At 43.6% G+C, this 24185-nt stretch overlaps 1 protein-coding gene across 1 annotated transcript in view; it reads left to right on the top strand.

Annotated features, from left to right (window-relative positions):
- LOC115190092 (inactive carboxypeptidase-like protein X2) overlaps positions 1-24185 on the top strand; it is a gene marked incomplete at its 5' end in the record, with an annotated part of 106956 nt that overhangs the window by 5836 nt on the left and 76935 nt on the right. Inside the window, 1 exon segment of the mRNA XM_029748568.1 lies at positions 22499-22608. Within this exon segment, the coding sequence (XP_029604428.1) occupies positions 22499-22608 (110 nt within the window).

Raw genomic sequence — 24185 nt, 5'->3', positions numbered from 1 at the left:
TAACAAGCCGTCATATCGGGTTAGTCCACTAGGGACTTTTCATTGTGTAACAAGCCGTCATATCGGGTTAGTCCGCTAGGGACTTTTCATTGTGTAACAAGCCGTCATATCGGGTTAGTCCACTAGGGACTTTTCACTCAAAAGTTACAGAAAAACTGAGATGACTGTTGGATCCCAGGATGGTTTTATCATGTTGAAACATGGGAACACAACACTGGCACGTCTGGCAGAGAGACTGAGGTGACCGTTGGATTCCAGGATGGTTTTAACATGTTGGAACATGGGAACACAACACTGGCACGTCTGCCAGAGAGACTGACGCTGTAAAGTAGTCCAAGAAACACACAGACACATTCGATCCTGCTCTCGGCTCCCAAACCCAAGACATGAATTTAGGACTGCAGTTATTGTTGAATGCGTACCTGTTTTTTCAATCAAAACATATTCATTTTGTGCTTGAGTTATAGTTTTATCCGGACTGTAGACGACTTATGGTCTGTATTTTGACAGATTAATTATGGCTAAAGTTTGACTGAAGACAATTTATGGCCTGTATTTTTGACAGTTTTAATCATGGCTAAAGTTCGAAAACTCACACTTTTAGTGTTATTTTCCTAAAGGAGAAACAAATGGCAAGACATTCACAGATAATCAAACAAATGTGTTGAAGGGTTTTTTCCAGGTATTGTTCTGTGTCCATAACTCATGGAGATATATTGGAGGAAGAACCAAGGAAACAACAGGAATACATTACATTCACTATTCAACTGCAGCAAGGATTTATTTCTGTTGGATTGTTTGATAATTTCTTTAGAATGTTCAGCAGCGATAGCGCTATGATTTTTTTCAATCAAGATGTTTCCTAAAGAGTTGATATCTGTAGTAAAACCAAAAGAAGAGCAGCCTGAAATAATTTGGTGGGACCAATTGTCAAGCACAATTGAATTCCAAGACTTTATTGATGCTTATAAACATGCCTTTGATGTGCAGCTGTCTGTCTGGCAATGCATGCTGTTAGTAGAGTGATTCAACAGAGCAGAGTGTGGTGTGTGTGTGTGTGTGTGCCCGTGCGCATTCATGTGTGCGTACTTGTGCGCATGTGTATGTGTATGTCATTGGGCTCTGGTCAAAAGTCGTGCACTGCTACTTCTCTCACTGCTTGTTTTACCTGTTAACCTTGGTTGATAAATCTGATCTCGTTTTACCTGTTAACCTCGGTTGATAAATCTGATCTCGTTTTACCTGTTAACCTCGGTTGATAAATCTGATCTTGTTTTACCTGTTAACCTCGGTTGATAAATCTGATCTCGTTTTACCTGTTAACCTTGGTTGATAAATCTGATCTCGTTTTACCTGTTAACCTTGGTTGATAAGTCTGCTGAGAGGCTGTGAGGGCTCAGGCTGACCCTGATATGTTCTGATGCCGCGCGTTGGAGTCACGCTAATATATTACGTATCTGTTGGCAGGTCTGGGAACAGCTCTTAGTGTTGTCCTCAGCTGGCAGAGGTTACAGCAACTCAAATCAAATCAAAATCAAATCAAATGTATTTATAAAGCCCTTCTTACATCAGCTGATGTCTCAAATTGCTGTACAGAAACCCAGCCTAAAACCCCAAACAGCAAGCAATGCAGATGTAGAAGCACGGTGGCTAGGAAAAACTCCCTAGAAAGGACAAAACCTAGGAAGAAACCTAGAGAGGAACCAGGCTATGAGGGGTGGCCAGTCCTCTTCTAGCTGTGCCGGGTGGAGATTATAACAGAACATGGCCAAGATGTTCAAATGTTCATAAATGACCAGCACGGTCAAATAATAATAATCATAGTAGTTGTCGAGGGTGCAACAAGTTAGAACCTCAAGAGTAAATGTCAGTTGGCTTTTCATAGCCGATCATTGAGAGTATCTCTACCGCTTCTGCTGTCTCTAGAGAGTTGAAAACAGCAGGTCTGGGACAGGTAGCACGTCCGGTGAACAGGTCAGGGTTCCATAGCCGCAGGCAGAACAGTTGAAACTGGAGCAGCACCACGGCCAGGTGGACTCGGGACAGCAAGGAGTCATCATGTCAGGTAGTCCTAAGGCATGGTCCTAGGGCTCAGGTCCTCCAAGAGAGAGAAAGAAAGAAAGAAAGAGAGAAAGAGAGAATTAGAGAGAGCATACTTAAATTCACCCAGGACACCGGATAAGACAGGAGAAATACACCAGATATAACAGACTGACCCTAGCCCACCGACACATAAACTACTGCAGCATAAATACTGGAGGCTGAGACAGGAGGGGTCAGGAGACACTGTGGCCCCATCCGACGATACCCCCGGACAGGGCCAAACAGGAAGGATATAACCCCACCCACTTTGCCAAAGCACAGCCCCCACACCACTAGAGGGATATCTTCAACCACCAACTTACCATCCTGAGACAAGACAGGAAGACCACGTCAGTGACTCAACCCACTCAAGTGAAGCACCCCACCTAGGGATGGCATGGAAGAACACCAATAAGCCAGTGACTCAGCCCCTGTAATAGGGTTAGAGGCAGAGAATCCCAGTGGAGAGAGGGGAACCGGCCAGGCAGAGACAGCAAGGGCGGTTCGTTGCTCCAGAGCCTTTCAGTTCACCTTCACACTCCTGGGCCAGACTACACTCAATGATAGGACCCACTGAAGAGATGAGTCTTCAGTAAAGACTTAAAGGTTGAGACCGAGTCTGCATCTCTCACATGGGTAGGCAGACTATTCCATAAAAATTGAGCTCTATAGGAAAAAACCCTGCCTCCAGCTGTTTGCTTAGAAATTCTAGGGACAATTAGGAGGCCTGCGTCTTGTGACCGTAGCGTACGTGTAGGTATGTACGGCAGGACCAAATCGGAAAGATAGGTAGGAGCAAGCCCATGTAATGCTTTGTAGGTTAGCAGTAAAATCTTGAAATCAGCCCTTGCCTTAACAGGAAGCCAGTGTAGGGAGGCTAGCACTGGAGTAATATGATCAAATTTTATGGTTCTAGTCAGGATTCTAGCAGCCGTATTTAGCACTAACTGAAGTTTATTCAGTGCTTTATCCGGGTAGCCGGAAAGTAGAGCATTGCAGTAGTCCAACCTAGAAGTAACAAAGGCATGGATTAATTTTTCTGCATCATTTTTGGACAGAAAGTTTCTAATTTTTGCAATGTAGATGGAAAAACCACTCATTTACTTACTTACTCCACTCTGTTCTAAAAGTTTCCACAGAAACGCAGATGTCTCAGAGACGTTGTTGCCCACTGCATCGCAGTGCTTGAGGCATCACTACAGCCCCGGGTTCGATCCCAGGCTGTGTCACAGCCGGCCGTGACCGGGAGACCCACGATGGCGGCGCACAATTGGCCCCGTGTCGTACGGGTTACGGGAGGGTTTGGCCGGCCGGGATTTCCTTGTCCCAACGTGCTCTAGCAACTCCTTATGGCGGCTACAAGCTGACATCGGTAGTCAGTTGGATGGTGTTTCCTCCGACACGTTAGTGCGGCTGGCTTCCAGGTTAATCAAGCAGTGTGTCAGGAAGCAGTGCGGCTCGGCTGGGTCGTGTTTCGGAGGACGCACGGCTCTCGACCTTCGCCTCTCCCCAGTCCGTAGGGGAGTTGCAGCGATGAGACAAGACTGTAAATACCAATTGGATATCAGGACATTGGTGTGAAAAAAGGAAAATAATAATAATAGTAAGTAAATTAAAAATATATATATATATATATGATGTTATCATCCAGTTGTTGCTTTTTCCAGTGTAATGGTTGTTATGATTGAGGCTAGGTCACTCAATTTATTGAACTTTTGAATAATATATAAGTTATGTATTAGTTTCAATGCTTAATTAAAGTACATTAACAACAGGACAGTATAGGCCCCATTCATATTGTCTCAGCAAATGGAGATTGAGGGTTTGTGACAGAGAGAGCAAGTCTGGTCCCAGATCTGATCTCACCTAGTCTGGTCCCAGATCTGATCTCACCTAGCCTGGTCCCAGATCTGATCTCACCTAGCCTGGTCCCAGATCTGATCTCACCTAGCCTGGTCCCAGATCTGATCTCACTAGCCTGGTCACAGATCTGATCTCACTAGCCTGGTCCCAGAGCTGATCTCACCTAGTCTGGTCCCAGATCTGATCTCACCTAGCCTGGTCCCAGATCTGATCTCACCTAGCCTGGTCCCAGATCTGATCTCACCTAGCCTGGTCCCAAATCTGATCTCACCTAGCTTTGGTCCCAGATCTGATCTCACCTAGCCTGGTCCCTGATCTGATCTCACCTAGCCTGGTCCCAGATCTGATCTCACCTAGCCTGGTCCCAAATCTGATCTCACCTAGTCTGGTCCCAGATCTGATCTCACCTAGCCTGCTCCCAGATCTGATCTCACCTAGCCTGGTGTCAGATCTGATCTCACCTAGCCTGCTCCCAGATCTGATCTCACCTAGCCTGGTGTCAGATCTGATCTCACCTAGCCTGCTCCCAGATCTGATCTCACTAGCCTGGTCCCAGATCTAATTTCACCTAGCCTGGTCCCAGATCTGATCTCACCTAGCCTGGTCCCAGATCTGATCTCACCTAGCCTGGTCCTAGATATATTTGTGCTTTTACCTACTCCATCCTCATTGTCAAGCCAAAATGTAATTGCATGGCAATTCCATAAGGAGTTGCCAAGAAACCGACTGGCAGCGAGAATAAGAAAGAGCCTGACCAGACTTGAATCCAATGTTGTGTTTATCCCCATGCCTTCTGCAGTGATGTAGCGTCTTGTGCTCTAGCTAGCTAATCAACAACCATAATAAACGCTTTGCTTATTTGCATGAAGACACTTTATGACTTCCCAGCAAACCAAAATTGGTTCTGTGAAAGTTCCCAGAACGTTCATTAAGTCTCACGTTAAAAATGTTCTCATACCACAAAAAAAACTGTCCAGCCGGGCTGGTGATTATACAATGTTTGTATAAAACACTTGAAGATGTTGCTAGAACATTCCTAGAACACATTTAATCTGTTCTTTAAATGTTCTCAGAACGGTTCATTAGGTTGTGGGAATATTGTGGGGATATTACAATAGATATGTTCCCAAAACACAAAAACTGTCTAGTTGGGCGGATGGATTCTGCAATGTTTCTTTTAGGGTGCAAAAAAACATTCAGCTGATGTTGCTAGAACATTCCTAGAACACATTTAATCTGTTCTTTAAATGTTCCCAGAATGTTTCATTAGGTTGTGGGAACATTATGGGGATATTACAATAGATAGGTTCCCAAAACACTGAAACTGTCCTATTGTGCTGACATTCAGATCATGTTTGTATCAGGGTGCACAAAACATTCCTTTGATGTTCCAATAATGTTGACAGAACAGTATTTTCAGTTATTTAATCGGTTCCTCAAGCATTTAATTAGGTTGTGGGAACAGTGTGGGTACATTACAAGAAATAAGTTCCCAAAACACAAAATATACTCAGTCATACAATGTTTAAGTTAAGGTTACAAAGGACATTCCTATAATATTGCAAGAATGTTGGCAGAACACCAGAATCTTTAAAGGTTCCCAGAATTTTTTTTTCATTTTGGGAGTTGCCTGGGATGTTGCAAGATTATTGTTGTGATATTCACATAGATTACACAGAACATTCCCACAATGTTGCACAATGTTCCACAATTTCCAAATAAGTACGTTTTTATGATGTTCATAGCATATCTGTTTTACGTTTAACATAATATTGCATTGATGTTCACGCAATATACATTTTATCTTGTCTTGGACGTCCTCCAAATATTTCAAGAACATTTTGAAAATGTTACATATTTAACTTTTTACCTAATATTACCATTCTCAGCATGCAAATGTGTAGCTCCTAAAAGCAGATTGGAATTCATCCCCATAATGTTTCTCTACAGATTTAATGGCAATTCACATTTGAAGGGGATGTAGACACATTTAAATTTCCTTCGTGGGACATTTGATCAGCATTTAATCATACAAACAAAAACATATTTTTTTACACTTCATATGTTGACAATCTGCGTAGTATTTCAGTCATACGACATTTGAACTGCATTTAAAGCTGCAATATGTTACTTTTTGGATGACCCGAACCAAATTCACATAGAAATGTAGTTATAGATCTGTCATTCTCATTGAAAGCGAGTCTAAAAAAGCGGTAGATCTGTTCTACGTGCGCTATATCTACGCTTCCCGTTCTTAAGTTTTGTTTTTGCGTCTTTTAATTTCAGTTTTGTACACCAGCTTCCAACAACTGAAAATATAAATAATTGTGGTTTATTGAAAGGATATTTCACAGCGGTTTAGATGTTTCTCTACACCACGTGTCAAACTCGTTCCACGGAGGGCCGAAAATATATTGGTAGCTCGATTTATTCACCCTCACTTCCCCCATCCTCTTGATTGGCTGCGTACTTCTGGGCCTATATTTACAAGGTATCCAAGACACAAGACTGGGGACCATATCAAGCATCTCAAAGGAGGGATTATAATGTGTGCGTTTTTTGGTGTTGTTGTTATTTACACTAAAGGATTATATTTTTTTAGTTAGTCTAAATTCTGCAATTCTGACTGGATTTATAAATCTGTACAAAAAAAATACATCCTCTCTTTTTCATAGATTATGTCTAATCCTCAATTTGACCAGGGCCCATAGGGAATATGTAGGGTACTTTTGACCAGGGCCCATAGGGAATATGTAGGGTACTAATGACCAGGGCCCATAGGGAATATGTAGGGTACTTTTGACCAGGGCCCATAGGGAATATGTAGGGTACTTTTGACCGGGGCCTATAGGGAATATGTAGGGTACTTTTGACCAGGGCCCATAGGGAACATGTAGGGTACTTTTGACCAGGGCCCATAGGGAATATGTAGGGTACTTTTGACCAGGGCCCATAGGGAACATGTAGGGTACTAATGACCAGGGCCCATAGGGAACATGTAGGGAATAGGATGCCATTTGGGAGGCAACAATTTGATTCATGCTCGACAGGATGGCATGTACTCTGTTTTTCAGTTTGTTTTTCCTGTTAGCTTGTGCTCTGGTTATGTTCCAAACGGCACCCTATTCCCTATATAGTGCACTTCTTTTGACCAGAGCCCCCCATAGGGAATAGGTCTTTGGTCAAAAGTAGTGCACTATATAGGGAAGAGTGTGGCGTTTGGAATGTATCTCTCTCGCTGTCTCTCTGTCTCTCTGTCTCTCTCTCTCTGTCTCTCTCTCTCTCTCTGTCTCTGTCTCTCTCTCTCTCTCTCTCTGTCTCTCTCTCTCTCTCTCTCTCTCTCTCTCTCTCTCTCTCTCTCTCTCTCTCTCTCTCTCTCTCTCTCTCTCTCTCTCTCTCTCTCTCTCTCCCTCTCTCCCTCTCTCCCTCTCCCTCCCTCTCCCCCCTCCCTCTCCCTCCCTCCCTCTCCCTCCCTCTCCCTCCCTCCCTGTCTCTCTGCTTGTTTTTAGTGGACGTTAAGCCTGCTGTGAGAGCTCAGGTTGACCCTAATGAGGTCTGATGCCGCGCTGAACAAACACCGCTGGGTCTAGGTACTGTGTCGTGTCCCAAATGGCACCTTGTTCCCTACAGATGTACCGTCTTAATTTGATCACCCTGTTGCAGAAGAAAAAAGGCTTCTGAAGATTGTAAGTTTCCGCTTTGAAATTTCAGACTTGAATTTGACGTTGCGACAAAAAAGTATCAATATCCATTATTTATAATCCACATAATAATTTACATTTCCTGTTGCTGCAAATTAAGATACTACATGTATATCTAGTGCACTATTTTTAACCAGGGCCCATAGGGCTTGGGTTGGCTCTGGTACAAAGTAGTGCACTATATAGGGAGAATGGTGCCATTTGGGATACAGCTGGTGTGTGTACAGGTAACTACCAACAGAACAGAAACATTTGAGTAAATGAGGGATACAAAAGTATATTGAAAGCAGGTGCTTCCACACAGGTGTGGTTCCTGACTTCATTAAGCGATTAACATCCCATCACGCTTAGGGTCATGTATTAAAATGCTGGGCAGGCCATTATTTTGGCTACCATGGCTACATTTTAGTCATTTAGCAGACACTCTTATCCAGAGCGACTTACAGTAGTGAATGCATACATTTCATAAAAAAAATGTCCCATACTGGTCCCCCGTGGGAATCGAACCCACGACCCTGGCGTTGCAAACACCACGCTCTACCAACTGAGCCACACTATGCCCCAATAGGATGGAAATTCTCCCATCCACAGGGTACTGGTGGTCACTGAATGATTTGATGAGCATCAAAACGATGTTAGCCATATGCCATGGCCGTCTCAATCACCAGATCTGAACCCGGATGAACCCGTATGAACCCGTATTAACCTGTATGGGAGATTCTGGAGCCGGCGCCTGAGACGGCGTTGTCCCACCGTCATCAACAGAACACTAAATGATGGAATTTCTCATGGAAGAATGACGTCACAATAGAGTTCCAGACACCTGTAGAATCTATGTCAAGGTGGATTGAAGCTGTTCTGGCTGCTGGTGGCCCAACGCCCTATTAACACACTTTATGCTGGTGTTTCCTTTCCCCACGGTAAATGTTGGTTTGTCAGCTCTGGGTCATAGGAAGGGCAACACAGGTGCTGCCTTCCTGTGTACTGTAAATACCGTACTAATTGGTCAGACCCACCGGTGGGTAAGCTGCAGGCTTGTTAGCTATTAGACTCGTATCGTACAGAGGATAAAATGTTTCAATCAATTTGATAAAGCTTGCCTGGGATAAATGGACTGAGCTTTATTAATCATATCAGTATGTGGTTTTTGGATCTCACAGGATATGATTTATGTGTCTCTCTGTTCCTGTTAGAGTAGGACGGATGTTGATCCCCAGAGAGAGAGAGAGGCTGGTAGAGAGAGACAGGTAGAGAGAGAGACAGGTAGAGAGAGAGAGAGACAGGTAGAGAGAGAGACAGGTAGAGAGAGAGACAGGTAGAGAGAGAGACAGGTAGAGAGAGAGACAGATAGAGAGAGAGAGACAGGTAGAGAGAGAGAGACAGAGAGATTCCATACAGATACACATTCTATTTCATACAGATACACAAACCATTCCATACAGATAATCATACCATTCCATACAGATACACAAACCATTCCATACAGATAAACATACCATTCCATACAGATACACAAACCATTCCATACAGATACACATTCCATTCCATACAGATACACATACCATTCCATTCCATACAGATACACATTCCATTCCATTCCATACAGATACCCATACCATTCCATTCCATACAGATACAAATACTATTCCATACAGATACACATTCTATTTCATACAGATACACATTCCATTCCATTCCATACAGATACACATTCCATTCCATTCCATACAGATACACATTCCATTCCATACAGATACACATTCCATTCCATACAGATACACATTCCATTCCATTCCATACAGATACACATTCCATTCCATTCCATACAGATACACATTCCATTCCATTCCATACAGATACACATACCATTCCATTCCATACAGATACACATTCCATTCCATACAGATACACATACCATTCCATTCCATACAGATACACATTCCATTCCATACAGATACACATTCCATTCCATTCCATACAGATACACATACCATTCCATACAGATACACATTCCATTCCATTCCATTCCATACAGATACACATTCCATTCCATACAGATACACATTCCATTCCATTCCATACAGATACACATTCCATTCCATTCCATACAGATACCATTCCATTCCATACAGATACCATTCCATTCCATACAGATACCATTCCATTCCATACAGATACCATTCCATACAGATACACATACCATTCCATTCCATTCCATACAGATACACATTCCATTCCATTCCATACAGATACACATTCCATTCCATTCCATACAGATACACATACCATTCCATTCCATACAGATACACATTCCATTCCATACAGATACACATACCATTCCATACAGATACACATTCTATTCCATACAGATACCATTCCATTCCATACAGATTCCATTCCATACAGATACACATACCATTCCATTCCATACAGATACACATACCATTCCATTCCATACAGATACACATACCATTCCATACAGATACACATTCCATTCCATTCCATACAGATACACATTCCATTCCATTCCATACAGATACACATTCCATTCCATTCCATACAGATACACATACCATTCCATACCATACAGATACACATTCCATTCCATACAGATACACATTCCATTCCATTCCATTCCGTACAGATACACATTCTATTCCATACAGATACACATTCTATTCTATACAGATACACATTCCATTCCTTACAGATACACATTCCATTCCATACAGATACACATTCCATTCCATACAGATACACATTCCATTCCATACAGATACACATACCATTCCATACAGATACACATACCATTCCATACAGATACACATACCATTCCATTCCATACAGATACACATTCCATTCCATTCCATACAGATACACATTCCATTCCATTCCATACAGATACACATTCCATTCCATTCCATACAGATACACATACCATTCCATACAGATACACATTCCATTCCATACAGATACACATTCCATTCCATTCCATATAGATACACATACCATTCCATTCCATACAGATACACATTCCATTCCATACCATACAGATACACATACCATTCCGTACAGATACACATTCCATTCCATTCCATATAGATAGACATACCATTCCATTCCATACAGATACACATTCCATTCCATACAGATACACATACCATTCCATACCATACAGATACACATACCATTCCATTCCATACAGATACACATACCATACCATTTCATACAGAGAAACATACCATACCATTTCATACAGATTCACATATATTTTTCAGAAGAAGTGAAGAATTCAATAGTCACTGCTCATCTGCTTCTAATTCAGCTTGTCATCCTGTTCATGTGTGACAGCCAACTCTTGTCTCCTCTGACGTAGCAAACATAATACATTTGGCCGTGAGACAGCAGAGTGTTGGAAACCATGTGCAGGGCGTGCTTCATGTACTAACAGACGTATGCCCGGGCTGAAATAGCTGCTTTGAAATCTCCCAGAGCTGTGGTTTAGTTTGGAGTGGTCTACTCTCCTCCTAACATCACGATCATGGGCCCATATCCACAAATCATCTCAGAGTAGGAGTGATGATCTTGGATCAGGTCCCCCCCCCCCCTTGTCCATATAATGTTATCCATTATTATATAAAAACCTAAACTGATCTCAGATCCTCCTCTGAGACGCTGTATGAATACCAAGAAGCTGTTAGACCATCTGGTGGTCTACTTCCCAAATGGACCTCTTTCGCTATTATAGTGCACTACTTTACCCTATGGGGCCCTGGTCAAAAGTAGTGCACTTCATAGGGAGTTAGAGGGCCATTTGGGAAGCAGAACTTGGATTCACAAGAGATCACTTATTTGAACTCTGGGTCTCTCACTGGGCGACCTCACCTCGTCCAGGACTCTCTAGAAGATGTGTCGGACAATCACAGATCACACCCGATGATCCCTAATCCTGTGAGCAGAGCATCTATATATCTCTATAAACACCGATGGGCCCTAATCTTGTGAGCAGAGCATCTATATCTCTATAAACACTGATGGGCCCTAATCTTGTGAGCAAAGCATCTATATCTCTGTAAACACCGATGGTCCCTAATCTTGTGAGCAAAGCATCTATATCTCTATAAACACCGATGGTCCCTAATCTTGTGAGCAGAGCATCTATATCTCTGTAAACACCGATGGTCCCTAATCCTGTGAGCAGAGCATCTATATCTCTGTAAACACCGATGGTCCCTAATCTTGTGAGCAAAGCATCTATATCTCTGTAAACACCGATGATCCCTAATCTTGTGAGCAAAGCATCTATATCTCTGTAAACACCGATGGTCCCTAATCCTGTGAGCAAAGCATCTATATCTCTGTAAACACCGATGGTCCCTAATCCTGTGAGCAAAGCATCTATATCTCTGTAAACACCGATGATCCCTAATCTTGTGAGCAAAGCATCTATATCTCTGTAAACACCGATGGTCCCTAATCTTGTGAGCAGAGCATCTATATCTCTGTAAACACCGATGGTCCCTAATCCTGTGAGCAGAGCATCTATATCTCTGTAAACACCGATGGTCCCTAATCTTGTGAGCAGAGCATCTATATCTCTGTAAACACCGATGATCCCTAATCTTGTGAGCAAAGCATCTATATCTCTGTAAACACTGATGATCCCTAATCTTGTGAGCAAAGCATCTATATCTCTGTAAACACCGATGATCCCTAATCTTGTGAGCAAAGCATCTATATCTCTGTAAACACCGATGGTCCCTAATCTTGTGAGCAAAGCATCTATATCTCTGTAAACACCGATGGTCCCTAATCTTGTGAGCAAAGCATCTATATCTCTATAAACACCGATGGTCCCTAATCTTGTGAGCAAAGCATCTATATCTCTATAAACACCGATGGTCCCTAATCCTGTGAGCAGAGCATCTATATCTCTGTAAACACTGATGATCCCTAATCCTGTGAGCAGAGCATCTATATCTCTGTAAACACTGATGGTCCCTAATCCTGTGAGCAGAGCATCTATATCTCTATAAACACCGATGATCCCTAATCCTGTGAGCAGAGCATCTATATCTCTGTAAACACTGATGATCCCTAATCCTGTGAGCAGAGCATCTATATCTCTGTAAACACCGATGGGCCCTAATCCTGTGAGCAGAGCATCTATATCTCTGTAAACACCGATGATCCCTAATCCTGTGAGCAGAGCATCTATATCTCTGTAAACACCGATGGTCCCTAATCCTGTGAGCAGAGCATCTATATCTCTGTAAACACTGATGTAGTTGTAGCAGTTCAACAGTCACCAATCACATTGTTCTTTCCTTCATCCCCCCCAAAAACTATATATATGTATTAGTCACATGCGCAGAATACAACAGGTGTAGACCTAACAGTGAAATGCTTACTTACGAGCCCTTAACCAACAGTGCAGTTTCCCCCCACCAAAAAATACGGATAAGAATAAGAGATAAAAGTAACAAGTAATTAAGGAGCAGTAAAAAATAACAATATATACAGGTGGGTGCCGGTACAGAGTCAATGAGCGGGGGCACCGGTTAGTTGAGGTAGTATGTACATGTAGGTAGAGTTATTAAAGTGACTATGCATAGATGATAACAGAGAGTGGCAGTGGTGTGGAGAGGGGGGGGGGGGGCAATACAAATAGTCTGGGTAGCCATTTGACTAGATGTTCAGGAGTCTTATGGCTTGGAGGTAGAAGCTGTTTAGAAGCCTCTTGGACCTAGACTTGGCACTCCAGTACTGCTTGCCGTGCGGTAGCAGAGAGAACAGTCTATGACTAGGGTGGCTGGAGTCTTTGACACCGCCTGGTATAGAGGTCCTAGAAGGCAGAAAGCTTGGCCCCAGTGATGTACTGGGCCGTTCGCACTACCCTCTGTAGTGCCTTGTGGTCGGAGGCCGAACAGTTGCCATACCAGGTGGTGATGCAACCAGTCAGGATGCTCTCGATGGTGCAGTTGTAGAACCTTTTGAGGATCTGAGGACCCATGCCAAATCTTTTCAGTCTCCTGAGGGAGAATAGGTTTGTGCTCTCTTCACGACTGTCATGGTGTGCTTGGACCATGTTAGTTTGTTGGTGATGTGGACACCAAGGAACTTGAAGCTCTCAACCTGCTCCACTGCAGCAGCCCTGTCGATGAGAATGGGGACGTGCTCTGTCTTCTTTTTCCTGTAGGCCACAAACATCTCCTTTGTCTTGATCACGTTGAGTGAGAGGTTGTTGTCCTGGCACCACACGACCAGGTCTCTGACCTCCTCCCTATGGCCGTCTCGTTGTTGTCGGTGATCAGGCCTACCACTGTTGTGTCATCGGCAAATTTAATGATGGTGTTGGAGTCGTGCCTGGCCGTGCAGTCATGAGTGAACAGGGAGTACAGGAGGGGACTGAGCACACCCCCCTGAGGGACCCTTGTGTTGAGGATCAGCGAGGCGGATGTGTTATTACCTCATTGAATGCTGAGCTGTAGCTACCCTTACCACCTGGGGGCGGCCCGTCAGGAAGTCCAGGATCCAGTTGCAGAGGGAGGTGTTTAGTCCCAGGGTCTTTAGCTTATTGATGAGCTTTGAAGGCACTATGGTGTTGAACGCTGAGCTGTAGTCAATGAATAGCATTCTTGCATAGGTGTTCCTTTTGTCCAGGTGGGAAAGGGCAGTGTGGAATGCAATAGAGATTGCATCATCAGTGGATCTGTTGGGGCGGTATACAAATTGGAGTGGATCTAGGGTTTTGGGATGATGGTGTTGATGTGAGCCATGACCAGCCTTTCAAAGCACTTAATGGCTACAGCTGTGAGTGCTACGGGTCTGTAGTCATTTAGGCAGGTTACCTTAGTGTTCTTGGACACAGGGACTATGGTAGTATCCTTTAAACCTGTTGGTATTACAGACTCGGACAGGGAGAGGTTGAAAATGTCAGTGAAGACATTTTGCTAGACCTTATTGTTTTGATTTCCTAGACCTTGACAACATGTCTTGTCTGGTTATTTGTGAAGGTGTTTAATTGACCACAGGTGAACATATGACCCTGTCACATCAGTGTTTCTCATGTGTTTTGCTCAGTGTGTGTTTGCCAAATCAAATCAAAGTTTATTAGTCACATACACAGGTTACAGCAGGTATTAACAGTGCAGTGAAATGCTTACTGGCAAGCTTTCCTCAACAGTGCAGTACAAATATCAATAATAATCAAACGTCAAATCCCAAATATTTCAAGTAAGTAGTAAAAAAGTAGTATGCATAGTAATAACTGGTTGCTTGTGGTGGAATATGTTGAATCCATAGAATATATAGAATCTGTAGAATATATAGAATCTATAGAATCTGTAGAATATATAGAATCTATAGAATCTGTAGAATATGAAGATTATTTAGAATATGTACAATATATAGAATATGTGGAATATATAAAATATGTACAATATTTATATTTTTTTGAATATCTGGAATATATATAATATGTAGAATATATATAATATTTAGAAAATGTAGAATCTGTAGAATCTGTAGAATATGTAGAATCTGTAGAATATGTAGATTATTTAGAATATGTACAATATATAGAATATGTAGAATATGTAGAACATTTAGAATATATATTATATAGTATATGTAGAATATATAGAATATGTACAATACTAACAATATATAGAATATGTAGAATCCATAGAATATGTAGAATCTATAAAATATGTAGAATCTTTAGAATATGTAGAAACTATAAAACATATGTAGAATCTTTAGAATATTTAGAATATGTCGAATCTATAGAATTTGAAGAAAGTGTAGAATCTAAAATATATGTAGAATATGTAGAATCTATAAAATATGTAGAATCTTTAGAATATGTAGAATCTATAGAACATGTACAATCCACAGAATTTGTAGAATCTATTGAATATGTGGAATATCTAAAATATGTACAATATTTACATTTTTTAGAATATCTGGAATATATATAATATGTAGAATATATAGAATATTTAGAAAATGTAGAATCTGTAGAATATGTAGAATGTATAGAATATGTAGAATCTGTAGAATATGTAGAATCTGTAGAATATGTAGATTATTTAGAATATGTACAATATATAGAATATGTAGAATATGTAGAATATTTAGAATATATATTATATAGTATATGTAGAATATATAGAATATGTACAATATTAACAATATATAGAATATGTAGAATCCATAGAATATGTAGAATCTATAAAATATGTAGAATCTTTAGAATATGTAGAATCTATAAAACATCTGTAGAATCTTTTGAATATTTAGAATATGTCGAATCTATAGAATTTGAAGAAAGTGTAGAATCTATAAAATATGTAGAATCTTTACAATATGTAGAATCTATAGAACATGTACAATCCACAGAATATGTAGAATCTATTGAATATGTAGAATATATAGAATCTGTAGAATCTGTGCTATATGTACAATCTATAGGATATGTAGAATCCATAAAATATGTAGAATCTTTAAAATGTGTAGAATCTATAGAATATGTAGAATATGTTGAAAATGTAGAATCTGTAGAATGTATAGAATATGTAGAATATATAGAATCTGTAGAATATTTAGAATATATAGAATCTGCAGAATATATAGAATCTGTAGTATATGTAGAATCTGTAGAATATATAGAATGTGTAGAATATATAGAATGTGTAGAATGTATAGAATCTGTAGAATATGGGGAATCTATAGAATCTGTAGAATCTATAGAATATATAGAATTTCTAGAATGTATAGAATCTGTAGAATATACTGTATAGAATATATAAAATATATAAAATATTTTGAATATGTAGACAATATGATATATAGTATGCATTGTGAATGTATTATGTCAACTGTCTTGGTAGAGCAGTGTCTTGGTAGAGCAGTGTCTTGGTAGAGAAGTGTGTTGGTAGAGAAGTGTCTTGGTAGGGCAGTGTCTTGGCAGAGCAGTGTCTTGGTAGGGCAGTGTCTTGGTAGAGCAGTGTCTTGGCAGAGCAGTGTCTTGGTAGAGCAGTGTCATGGTAGGGCAGTGTCTTGGTAGAGCAGTGTCTTGGCAGAGCAGTGTCTTGGTAGAGCAGTGTCTTGGTAGAGCAGTGTCTTGGTAGAGCAGTGTCTTGGTAGGGCAGTGTCTTGGTAGAGCAGTGTCTTGGTAGGGCAGTGTCTTGGTAGAGCAGTGTCTTGGTAGAGCAGTAACTTGGTAGGGCAGTAACTTGGTAAGGCAGTGTCTTGGTAGGGCAGTAACTTGGTAGGGCAGTGTCTTGGTAGGGCAGTGTCTTGGTAGGGCAGTGTCTTGGTAGGGCAGTAACTTGGTAGGGCAGTGTCTTGGTAGAGCAGTAACTTGGTAGGGCAGTGTCTTGTTAGGGCAGAAACTTGGTAGGGCAGTGTCTTGGTAGAGCAGTAACTTGGTAGGGCAGTGTCTTGGTAGGGCAGTAACTTGGTAGGGCAGTGTCTTGGTAGGGCAGTGTCTTGGTAGAGCAGTAACTTGGTAGGGCAGTGTCTTGGTAGGGCAGTAAGTTGGTAGGGCAGTGTCTTGGTAGGGCTGTGTCTTGGTAGAGCAGTGTCTTGGTAGGGTAGTGTCTTGGTAGAGCAGTAACTTGGTAGGGCAGTGTCTTGGTAGGGCAGTGTCTTGGTAGAGCAGTAACTTGGTAGGGCAGTGTCTTGGTAGAGCAGTAACTTGGTAGGGCAGTGTCTTGGTAGGGCAGTAACTTGGTAGGGCAGTGTCTTGGTAGAGCAGTAACTTGGTAGGGCAGTGTCTTGGTAGGGCAGTAACTTGGTAGGGCAGTGTCTTGGTAGGGCAGTGTCTTGGTAGAGCAGTAACTTGGTAGGGCAGTGTCTTGGTAGGGCAGTAACTTGGTAGGGCAGTGTCTTGGTAGGGCAGTGTCTTGGTAGAGCAGTAACTTGGTAGGGCAGTGTCTTGGTAGAGCAGTAACTTGGTAGGACAGTGTCTTGGTAGGGCAGTAACTTGGTAGGGCAGTGTCTTGGTAGGGCAGTAACTTGGTAGGGCAGTGTCTTGGTAGGGCAGTAACTTGGTAAGGCAGTGTCTTGGTAGGGCAGTAACTTGGTAGGGCAGTGTCTTGGTAGGGCAGTGTCTTGGTAGGGCAGTGTCTTGGTAGGGCAGTAACTTGGTAGGGCAGTGTCTTGGTAGAGCAGTAACTTGGTAGGGCAGTGTCTTGGTAGGGCAGTAACTTGGTAGGGCAGTGTCTTGGTAGAGCAGTAACTTAGTAGGGCAGTGTCTTGGTAGGGCAGTAACTTGGTAGGGCAGTGTCTTGGTAGGGCAGTGTCTTGGTAGAGCAGCAACTTGGTAGGGCAGTGTCTTGGTAGGGCAGTAAGTTTGTAGGGCAGTGTCTTGGTAGGGCAGTGTCTTGGTAGAGCAGTGTCTTGGTAGGGTAGTGTCTTGGTAGAGCAGTAACTTGGTAGGGCAGTGTCTTGGTAGGGCAGTGTCTTGGTAGAGCAGTAACTTGGTAGGGCAGTGTCTTGGTAGAGCAGTAACTTGGTAGGGCAGTGTCTTGGTAGGGCAGTAACTTGGTAGGGCAGTGTCTTGGTAGGGCAGTGTCTTGGTAGGGCAGTGTCTTGGTAGGGCAGTGTCTTGGTAGGGCAGTAACTTGGTAGGGCAGTGTCTTGGTAGAGCAGTAACTTGGTAGGGCAGTGTCTTGGCAGAGCAGTGTCTTGGTAGGGCAGTGTCTTGGTAGGGCAGTGTCTTGGTAGGGCAGTAACTTGGTAGGGCAGTGTCTTGGTAGGGCAGTAACTTGGTAGGGCAGTGTCTTGGTAGGGCAGTAACTTGGTAGGGCAGTGTCTTGGTAGGGCAGTGTCTTGGTAGAGCAGTGTCTTGGTAGGGCAGGGTCTTGGTAGGGCAGTGTCTTGGTAGGGCAGTAACTTGGTAAGGCAGTGTCTTGGTAGGGCAGTAACTTGGTAGGGCAGTGTCTTGGTAGGGCAGTGTCTTGGTAGGGCAGTGTCTTGGTAGGGCAGTAACTTGGTAGGGCAATGTCTTGGTAGGGCAGTGTCTTGGTAGGGCAGTGTCTTGGTAGGGCAGTGTCTTGGTAGAGCAGTAACTTGGTAGGGCAGTGTCTTGGCAGAGCAGTGTCTTGGTAGAGCAGTGTGTTGGTAGGGCAGTGTCTTGGTAGAGCAGTAACTTGGTAGAGCAGTAATTTGGTAGAGCAGTAACTTGGTAGGGCAGTGTCTTGGTAGGGCAGTAACTTGGTAGGGCAGTGTCTTGGTAGAGCAGTAACTTGGTAGGGCAGTGTCTTGGTAGGGCAGTAACTTGGTAGGGCAGTGTCTTGGTAGGGCAGTGTCTTGGTAGAGCAGTAACTTTGTAGGGCAGTGTCTTGGTAGGGCAGTAACTTGGTAGGGCAGTGTCTTGGTAGGGCAGTGTCTTGGTAGAGCAGTAACTTGGTAGGGCAGTGTCTTGGTAGAGCAGTAACTTGGTAGGGCAGTGTCTTGGTAGGGCAGTAACTTGGTAGGGCAGTGTCTTGGTAGGGCAGTAACTTGGTAGGGCAGTGTCTTGGTAGGGCAGTAACTTGGTAAGGCAGTGTCTTGGTAGGGCAGTAACTAGGTAGGGCAGTGTCTTGGTAGGGCAGTGTCTTGGTAGGGCAGTGTCTTGGTAGGGCAGTAACTTGGTAGGGCAGTGTCTTGGTAGAGCAGTAACTTGGTAGGGCAGTGTCTTGGTAGGGCAGTAACTTGGTAGGGCAGTGTCTTGGTAGAGCAGTAACTTGGTAGGGCAGTGTCTTGGTAGGGCAGTAACTTGGTAGGGCAGTGTCTTGGTAGGGCAGTGTCTTGGTAGAGCAGTAACTTGGTAGGGCAGTGTCTTGGTAGGGCAGTAAGTTGGTAGGGCAGTGTCTTGGTAGGGCAGTGTCTTGGTAGAGCAGTGTCTTGGTAGGGTAGTGTCTTGGTAGAGCAGTAACTTGGTAGGGCAGTGTCTTGGTAGGGCAGTGTCTTGGTAGAGCAGTAACTTGGTAGGGCAGTGTCTTGGTAGAGCAGTAACTTGGTAGGGCAGTGTCTTGGTAGGGCAGTAACTTGGTAGGGCAGTGTCTTGGTTGGGCAGTGTCTTGGTAGGGCAGTGTCTTGGTAGAGCAGTGTCTTGGTAGGGCAGTAACTTGGTAGGGCAGTGTCTTGGTAGAGCAGTAACTTGGTAGGGCAGTGTCTTGGCAGAGCAGTGTCTTGGTAGGGCAGTGTCTTGGTAGGGCAGTGTGTTGGTAGGGCAGTAACTTGGTAGGGCAGTGTCTTGGTAGGGCAGTAACTTGGTAGGGCAGTGTCTTGGTAGGGCAGTAACTTGGTAGGGCAGTGTCTTGGTAGGGCAGTGTCTTGGTAGAGCAGTGTCTTGGTAGGGCAGTGTCTTGGTAGGGCAGTGTCTTGGTAGGGCAGTAACTTGGTAAGGCAGTGTCTTGGTAGGGCAGTAACTTGGTAGGGCAGTGTCTTGGTAGGGCAGTGTCTTGGTAGGGCAGTGTCTTGGTAGGGCAGTAACTTGGTAGGGCAGTGTCTTGGTAGGGCAGTAACTTGGTAGGGCAGTGTCTTGGTAGGGCAGTGTCTTGGTAGAGCAGTAACTTGGTAGGGCAGTGTCTTGGCAGAGCAGTGTCTTGGTAGAGCAGTGTGTTGGTAGGGCAGTGTCTTGGTAGAGCAGTAACTTGGTAGAGCAGTAATTTGGTAGAGCAGTAACTTGGTAGGGCAGTGTCTTGGTAGGGCAGTAACTTGGTAAGGCAGTGTCTTGGTAGAGCAGTAACTTGGTAGGGCAGTGTCTTGGTAGGGCAGTAACTTGGTAGGGCAGTGTCTTGGTAGGGCAGTGTCTTGGTAGAGCAGTAACTTGGTAGGGCAGTGTCTTGGTAGGGCAGTAACTTGGTAGGGCAGTGTCTTGGTAGGGCAGTGCCTGGGTAGAGCAGTAACTTGGTAGGGCAGTGTCTTGGTAGAGCAGTAACTTGGTAGGGCAGTGTCTTGGTAGGGCAGTAACTTGGTAGGGCAGTGTCTTGGTAGGGCAGTAACTTGGTAGGGCAGTGTCTTGGTAGGGCAGTAACTTGGTAGAGCAGTGTCTTGGTAGGGCAGTAACTTGGTAGGGCAGTGTCTTGGTAGAGCAGTAACTTGGTAGGGCAGTGTCTTGGTAGGGCAGTAACTTAGTAGAGCAGTGTCTTGGTAGGGCAGTGTCTTGGTAGAGCAGTAACTTGGTAGGGCAGTGTCTTGGTAGGGCAGTAACTTGGTAGGGCAGTGTCTTGGTAGGGCAGTGTCTTGGTAGAGCAGTAACTTGGTAGGGCAGTGTATTGGTAGAGCAGTAACTTGGTAGGGCAGTGTCATGGTAGGGCAGTGTCTTGGTAGAGCAGTAACTTGGTAGGGCAGTGTCTTGGTAGAGCAGTAACTTGGTAGGGCAGTGTCTTGGTAGGGCAGTAACTTGGTAGGGCAGTGTCTTGGTAGGGCAGTGTCTTGGTAGGGCAGTGTCTTGGTAGGGCAGTAACTTGGTAGGGCAGTGTCTTGGTAGAGCAGTAACTTGGTAGGGCAGTGTCTTGGCAGAGCAGTGTCTTGGTAGGGCAGTGTCTTGGCACACAGCAGCGAAGACTGTGTGTGTGTGTGTGTGTCTGTATGGAGAGTCAATGGGAATAGTCTCTAAAGTGCATATGAACAGCAGGTCTGAGCCGGTAGACAGCTGGGGTTATCTGTTCAGCAGTCTAAATGCCTTCTGGTAGAAGCTGTCTCAGAGCCTATTGGTCCGAGGCCCGACACTCCGATATCGTCTGCCAGATGGTAACGGAGTGAACAGTTCGTAGCTAGGGTGACTGGAGTCCTTGATGATCGTCCGGGCCTTCCTGAGACGCCTGGTGTAAATATCCTGTGGGGCAGGGAGCTCACTCCCAGTGATGTACTGGGCCGTCCGCACCACCCTCTTGTGGTTGAGGCCGGTGCAGTTGCCGTACCAGGCGGTGATGCAGCCAGACAAGATGCTCTCAATGGTGCATCTATAGACGTTCTTGAGGATCTGAGGGGCCGTGCCAAATTTCTTCAGTCGCTGTGATGTGTCCCTGTCAGGTCCTCGCTGATGTGCACGCCAAGGAACTTGAAGCTATTGACCTTCTCCACTTCAGCCACGTCAATGTGGATGGGGCCGTGCACCCCCCTGTTTCCTGTAGTCCACCATCAGCTCCTTGGTCTTGCTGACGTTGAGGGAGAGATTGTTGTCCAGACAACGCACTGCCAGGTCTCTGACCTCCTCCCTGTAGGCTGTCTCATTGTTGTCTCTGATCAGGCCTACCACTGTCGGGTTGTCAACAAACTTGATGATGGAGTCGTGTTTTGCCACGCAGCCGTGTGTGTGTGTGTGTGTGTGTGTGTGTGTGTGTGTGTGTGTGTGTGTGTGTGTGTGTGTGTGTGTGGGTGTGTGGTGTGTGTGGTGTGTGGTGTGTGTGTGTGGGGGGGGGGGTGTTGATTGGTGTGGCTCTCATTCCAGCATCTTAGCAGTCTCATCTTCCTACTCTTGTTATTGGTCAGCCCTGATAATGGTTCCACAGTACTAACCAATCAGAATGCCCTTCCATTGGACTGTAGACCACAGTACTAACCATGTGGTTTAGTTCCTTCACAGTACTATCCATGTGGTTTAGTTCCTTCACAGTACTAACCATGTGGTTTAGTTCCTTCACAGTACTAACCATGTGGTTTAGTTCCTTCACAGTACTAACCATGTGGTTTAGTTCCTTCACAGTACTATCCATGTGGTTTAGTTCCTTCACAGTACTAACCATATGGTTTAGTTCCTTCACAGTACTAACCATATGGTTTAGTTCCTTCACAGTACTATCCATGTGGTTTAGTTCCTTCACAGTACTAACCATGTGGTTTTGTTTCTTCAGAATGCCCTCCCATGGGACTGGAGACCCTGAAGATTGATGACTTCCAGCTCCATGCCTCCACGATGAGACGCTACGGTCTGGGAGCACACAGAGGACGACTCAACATACAGGTAGGTCAGGAATAGAGACGTGTCAAGGAGAGAGAAGTTTGTAAACAGTAGAGGTTAGTTGAACTGTATGGCTCAGTTTGTAAAGAGTAGAGGTTAATTGAACTGTATGGCTCAGTTTGTAAACAGTAGAGGTTAGTTGAACTGTATGGCTCAGTTTGTAAACAGTAGAGGTTAGTTGAACTGTATGGCTCAGTTTGTAAACAGTAGAGGTTAGTTGAACTGTATGGCTCAGTTTGTAAACAGTAGAGGTTAGTTGAACTGTATGGCTCAGTTTGTAAACAGTAGAGGTTAGTTGAACTGTATGGCTCAGTTTGTAAAGAGTAGAGGTTAATTGAACTGTATGGCTCAGTTTGTAAACAGTAGAGGTTAGTTGAACTGTATGGCTCAGTTTGTAAACAGTAGAGGTTAGTTGAACTGTATGGCTCAGTTTGTAAACAGTAGAGGTTAGTTGAACTGTATGGCTCAGTTTGTAAACAGTAGAGGTTAGTTGAACTGTATGGCTCAGTTTGTAAACAGTAGAGGTTAGTTGAACTGTATGGCTCAGTTTGTAAACAGTAGAGGTTAATTGAACTGTATGGCTCAGTTTGTAAACAGTAGAGGTTAGTTGAACTGTATGGCTCAGTTTGTAAACAGTAGAGGTTAATTGAACTGTATGGCTCAGTTTGTAAACAGTAGAGGTTAGTTGAACTGTATGGCTCAGTTTGTAAACAGTAGAGGTTAGTTGAACTGTATGGCTCAGTTTGTAAACAGTAGAGGTTAGTTGAACTGTATGGCTCAGTTTGTAAAGAGTACAGGTTAGTTGAACTGTATGGCTCAGTTTGTAAAGAGTAGAGGTTAGTTGAACTGTATGGCTCAGTTTGTAAAGAGTAGAGGTTAGTTGAACTGTATGGCTCAGTTTGTAAACAGTAGAGGTTAGTTGAACTGTATGGCTCAGTTTGTAAACAGTAGAGGTTAGTTGAACTGTATGGCTCAGTTTGTAAGAGCATGATGGTTGGTTCAATTCCCACAGAGATCACATATGGATGTAGACTACCGTTCAAAAGTTTTACAACCTCTACTCGTTCAAGGGTTTTTTTTTTTTGTTACTATTTTCTACATTGTAGAATAATAGTGAAGACATCAACACTATGAAATAACACATATGGAATCATGTGGTAACCAAAAAAGTGTTAAACAAATCAAACTATATTTTATATTTGAGATTATTCAAAGTAGCCACCCTTTGCCTTGATGACAGCTTTGCACACTCTTGGCGTTCTCTCAACCAGCTTCACCTGGAATGCTTAAGTCACACTAGACATTTAATAAAGTGAACAGTTCAAGGTCATTGGTACCAAATGCAGCTTTAGTTTAATAGGATGCAGGTTGACCTACCTTGAGTTATTTACTATAATGCTGCCTGTTTTGAATGACTTGGTTCATTGACTGTACCAAATACAGTGAGCAGCTGGAAGACCTGAGGATCGGAAAAAGCCAACAGCATCAAGAGTTCAAGTACGATTTTTAGACGATGATCATGAACCCTTAGAAAGAAAAGAGCTATGGGGAGGCAGGTAGTCTAGTGGTTAGAGGGGGGA

Source organism: Salmo trutta, unplaced genomic scaffold, assembly GCF_901001165.1.
Source record: "Salmo trutta unplaced genomic scaffold, fSalTru1.1, whole genome shotgun sequence".
In the NCBI taxonomy this organism is placed as follows: Eukaryota; Metazoa; Chordata; class Actinopteri; order Salmoniformes; family Salmonidae; genus Salmo; species Salmo trutta.
This window is presented reverse-complemented; position numbering and strand designations above follow the sequence as displayed.